This window comes from Chrysochloris asiatica, unplaced genomic scaffold (assembly GCF_000296735.1).
Source record: "Chrysochloris asiatica unplaced genomic scaffold, ChrAsi1.0 scaffold00018, whole genome shotgun sequence".
Taxonomy (NCBI): domain Eukaryota; kingdom Metazoa; phylum Chordata; class Mammalia; order Afrosoricida; family Chrysochloridae; genus Chrysochloris; species Chrysochloris asiatica.
In genome coordinates, this window is record NW_006408536.1 from 294,723 (window position 1) to 299,698 (window position 4,976).

At 40.7% G+C, this 4,976-nt stretch overlaps 1 protein-coding gene across 1 annotated transcript; it reads left to right on the forward strand.

The window, feature by feature from the left end:
• Nucleotides 1–2,051: 2,051 nt before the first annotated feature.
• On the forward strand, nt 2,052–2,957 carry LOC102840657 (chromosome unknown open reading frame, human CXorf21). The gene has a single exon (XM_006835559.1). The coding sequence runs from the start codon at nt 2,052–2,054 to the stop codon at nt 2,955–2,957; it is 906 nt and encodes a 301-aa protein (XP_006835622.1).
• Nucleotides 2,958–4,976: the final 2,019 nt, after the last annotated feature.

The window sequence follows — 4,976 nt, forward strand, 5'->3', positions numbered from 1 at the left end:
GTGCTGGCATGCACATATAGTAAGCATTTAAATAATTAATAAACTTTTTGAATATGTTTTGAAAAAGTTCTAGAAAGTAATTAAACTTTGAAAAATATTATTGTTGTTGATAAGTGCTGTCGAGTCATTTCCGACTCATAGTGACCCTCTATAGGATTTCTGAGGAGCGGCTGGTGAGCTTGAATCACCAACCTTGCGGTTCAAACCGACTCTACAGTCCAGCACATTAACCAACAGTGCCACAGAACATATTTATGTAGAAAATAATATCGGGATGAATGTAAAAGGAATGCTAAAATAAAAAAAATTTTTAAAAGGACCCTTACTGATGGCTAGAAAGAATCCTTTCCTTTTTTTTTTTAATTAAAAGATAATTTGGTGAAAATATACACAAAACAATGTATACATTCAACAATTTCTACATGTACAGGCCATATCACTGGTTACATACGTCACATCATGTCACGCGCCCAGCTCATATTGTTTTACCACCATTTTCTTAGGCACTTAAAGTTGTCATCTGTGCTTTAGAGTTACTGGTATCAATTAGACCTCATACATATAATTCTTTAAAGGAGTACAACATTCAAGGCCGACATTCTTGATTAAATAAGTTAAACTGTGCTTAGTTTAAGATAACTTCATGGGGTGCTTTGGTTCAAGGTTCAATGGTTATTTCAGGAAAATAAATTTGGAGTTCCCCCAGTCTCAATGGATCCAGTAACGATTCTTCTCTAATATTACTCTTTGATTTCAGGCTCAAGCTGGTAGGTCTGTTTTAGAAGCCCAGACCTCAAGACCTCAGTATTCCTTGCTGTGGTCTTTTGCTCTAGTGCCAGGAATATCACTGTGCTTCTTTTTAAGAAAATGCAGCTGCTGGTTTCTAGTCTATTCTAGCCACTTGTGACTCAAGTGACAACTGCTGAGGGTGAGGGTGAAGAAGGGAATGACCTGTGGTTAGAAACCTCCTTGGTAACTAGGGTAGGAATAAACACATCAATTGGTTTCAGAGGCAGTCCTGGGAAGGGAAGTAGTCTGAGAAGAGGGACTTAGAGCAAACAACTCTGTCCTGAGTTGTAAAGGTAGGAGAGGCATCATGGTCCTTTTTGTTAGGCTGATAGTGAATTAATTTCACAGCAGCTTGTTGTTGTCAGTTATTTAATTCAAAGAGTCTCTCCTAAATGCGAATAACTATGCTACGTGCTTTGCTAGGGACAGAATACAAAGGTGGGTAAGATACAGTTCCTGTTTTCATTCAACTTTCCTGCATATTTCCTCATCACGCTTCTTGTAATCCAATGCCCAGACTAGTCATGGTCATGCTGCTCCTCAATTTACAAGCTTTCAGTGATTTTTCATTTCCTATGTGGCAGAACCCAAATGACTTTGCGTGACTCCCAAGACCCTTCATGATCCAATTCCAGTGTATTCTCCGGGTCCCTTCTGCTACGTCCCTTCTTGGTATATCATGAACAGGTTATGCCATCATGATTTCTTTTTTAAATGTTTTCTTTCTGTTAGTGTTATACATATGTCTGGAACACAACCTTTGCCAAGTCATTATTTTTTGCGTGTACAATTTAGTAATATCAATCACACCACTTACATTGTGCAATCACCACCCATAACTGTTGCCAAATTCCCTATAACCTCTCACCTCCTCTATCACACGTTCCATGACTTCTCCCCCGTTAGCAGCTCCTCTTCTATATGTTTTTTTGACTATCATAATCCTCAATCAGATAATATGGAAATTGTTGCTGTTCAGTTGATAGTATTCCATACTGGGAAATTCTCTCAAGGACGGAACCAAGTGTATTCGTCTTTAAATGTACAACATATGCCATAGTCCTAATGCATTGTGGTTGGTGTGAGGTGCCATCGAGTCGGTTCCAACCCACAGCGATCCTGTACAGGGTTTCCAGGGAGCGGCAGGCACTAAATTACTGATGGTTTCATTCATTGTCCTGTGATTTTTTTGTCCTTACTGGTGATTTTTAGAACCCCAATCTTCTTTTTCCCCATTGTTACTCACCAATTCTCTTTCCAGAATGCTGTCAGAAGGGTATCTCAGTGGACTTCCCTACTGGACTGACATTCCCTTGGATTGTGCATCTCCTGATGAGCACATGGCTGAGGAAAAGGAAGAGGAGGCAAATGCTCGTGCTGCTGTCCTTTCCTATTCTTCTGTGGATGAAACGCAGGTTAGAAGTCTCTATGTGAGCTGCAAATCGTCTGACAAGTTTATTTCTTCAGTGCATTCCAGAGAGAGCCAACAGAGCAGAAACCAGAGCGTCACGGTGCTGCAGACAAACGCCAATCCCATGTTTCAAAGGCCAACCATGACCACAGTTGAAATCTGTAGAGACCACAGTACCAACAGAGAAACTTACTTGGTGCCACCATCTTGCAAAAGTATTTGCAAGAATTACAATGATTTACATATTGCTGGGGGCCAGGTGATGGCCATTAATTCAGTGACAACAGGTTTTCCCTCTGAGAGCAGTTTTGAATATGGCCCTTTGCTGAAGTCGTCAGAGATTCCTTTGTCCATGGAGGATTCCATTTCCACTCAACCCAGTGACATTGCCCCACAACCTTTCCAGCGCTACTCATCCTACTGGCGAATAACAAGCATCAAAGAGAAGAACAGCCTGCAAATGCAGACACCTATTTCTAATGCAGTGTTGAATGAGTATCTGGAGCAGAAGGTGGTCGAGTTATATAAGCAGTACATCATGGACGCTGTGTTTCATGACAATTCTCCTACCCAGATTCTGGCCTCTGAACTCATCATGACAAGTGTGGACCAAATTAGTCTTCAACTGTCTCGAGAGAAGAACCTAGAGACTTCAAAAGCCAGGGATATCGTCATTAGCCGCCTGTTACAGTTGGTGCCAAGTGAAATTAGCACTCCTAGTCTCCATATTTCTCAATATAGCAACGTGAATCCATAGAGAGGATAGATAGTCTCTCTCAGCTACTCAAACCCAAAACAATACTTTAGTACGTTTATTCTGAGACAATGCAGGAGGAGGTTTGAATGGAAGTCAAGAGCTAGAGAAGTAAAGGTTGGCTGTAAGGCAGGTGTGAATTAGGGGGAAACTCAAGAGTACACAGGGTTGAGCGAATCATTGAAGAGGAGCTAATGAAGAATTATTTCAGAGTGTTGTACAACAAATTAAACAAGAATAAAAATGATCAGAAGAGAAACAGGTATGTTTCATTTGAGGGAGTATAGAAATGGAAGAAGAAGAAACACTAGCCAGATAAGAAGGAAATCTACCATAGCAAAACGAAAAAGTCAAAAGGTTTCAAGGTGTGTAGTTTAGAATGTTTGTTACCCAGATAAATCCCTGCAACCGTAGGAGGCTGGCATATTTGGGTAGAACGATGGGTTTAAACAGTTTTCAAAATGGATGTTTCTATTTTTCTCTATTCTGCCAATAGATCATTTAAAGTTACAGCTCTATAAAATAAAAATGGTCACAAATTGCAATTGCGTCTTTATTTTTGGAATGACTTAGCCACAGCTACAGCTGGAACACACCCCCACATGTCCCCCAATTCTGTTTACTGGTGACAATAAAGTTTTCTAAATGGAAAATGCCATACAGTAACTATTTATAAAATTTAGTTTTATTTTGTTATGTATGATTCTCTTGGGACACTAAGCTTCAAAAGAAACTAAGAATCTTACTTTTATCTTTTGTTTTCTTCTTCCTTTTCTCCATGCGGTCTTGATCATTTTAGATCAAGGAAACAGTGTTCCAAATCCTCAAAATAAGGTTCTTGTTGTTAAGTGCTGTTGAGTCAGTTTTAACTCATAGCGACCTTGTATAGGGTTCCCAAGGGGCAGCTGGTGGATTTGAACTGCTGACCTTGTGATTCACTGTCCAGTACTGATCCTACAGCACCATATCAGCTCTAATTTCTCATTCACTAGGATGGAATCTTTATGAGCTCTTTCTTGCTCTTCCACCTTTTGTGTGAATCAGGGGCTGGCAAACTACGGCCTTGGGGTGGGGTGGGGTGGTAGCGGGCAAAAACTAGCCAGCTGCCTGATTTTGAACTCTTGTGAGGTAAGAAGTATTATTCCAGTTATAAGTGGTTGAAAATATCAAAAGAAGAACAATATTTCATGACATATGGAAATCATATGACATTACATTTCATTGTCCCTAAACAAAGTCTCAGGAGTCCTGGTGTGGCCCTGTGGGTTAATGCACTGGACTGCAAAGTCATTTGAACCATAAGGTTGGCAGTTCAAGTTCACCAGCCACTCTTCAGAAACCCTATACAGGGTCGCTATGGGTCAGAACTAACTCAATGCCACTTAACAACAACAACAACAAATAAAGTTTGGAGTCCTGGTGTGGCACTGTAGGATAAGCTTTAGACCACAAGGTCGATTTGAAACACAAGGTCGGCCATTTAAACTCACCAGCAGCTCCTCTGAAACCCTATACAGGGTCACTATGAGTCAGAGCTGACTCAAAGGCACTTAACAATAACAAATAACTTTTTACTAAAACATACCACACTTATTTATTTATGTATTGTCTGTGGCTGCTTTCACACTAGAATGGCAAATTGAGTAGATACAACCCAGACTATAGGGTCTCAAAGTCTAAAACATTTATGATGTGGCCCTTTACAGAAACAGTTTGCCAACCCTGCTCTGCTGAAGTGCATTCCCCATCCAGTAGTTGCTTGACTTAATTCCAGTTTCCTGGGGAAGTAGAATCAGATACGAAGGTTGGTGAACAAGGATTACAGGCATGAGGTTTCAAGAACAACTCATGTGAGAGAAGTAGGAGCGGCTGTCCCGCTGTCTCAAGCCCATTTGGCAGGAGATGCAGGAATTGGGAAGGCCCTTCAAAATGGTTCCAAACGGAGTCAAGGGGATTGGGTTTTGTACACCAACACTGGCAAATATGGAGCATAACTTGAGCTGAGTCAATTAAGGCGAGGGC

Bases quoted from the DNA above. Each gene is read 5' to 3' on its own strand.
- LOC102840657 (XM_006835559.1), top strand. From the start codon at position 2,052: ATGCTGTCAGAAGGGTATCTCAGTGGACTTCCCTACTGGACTGACATT.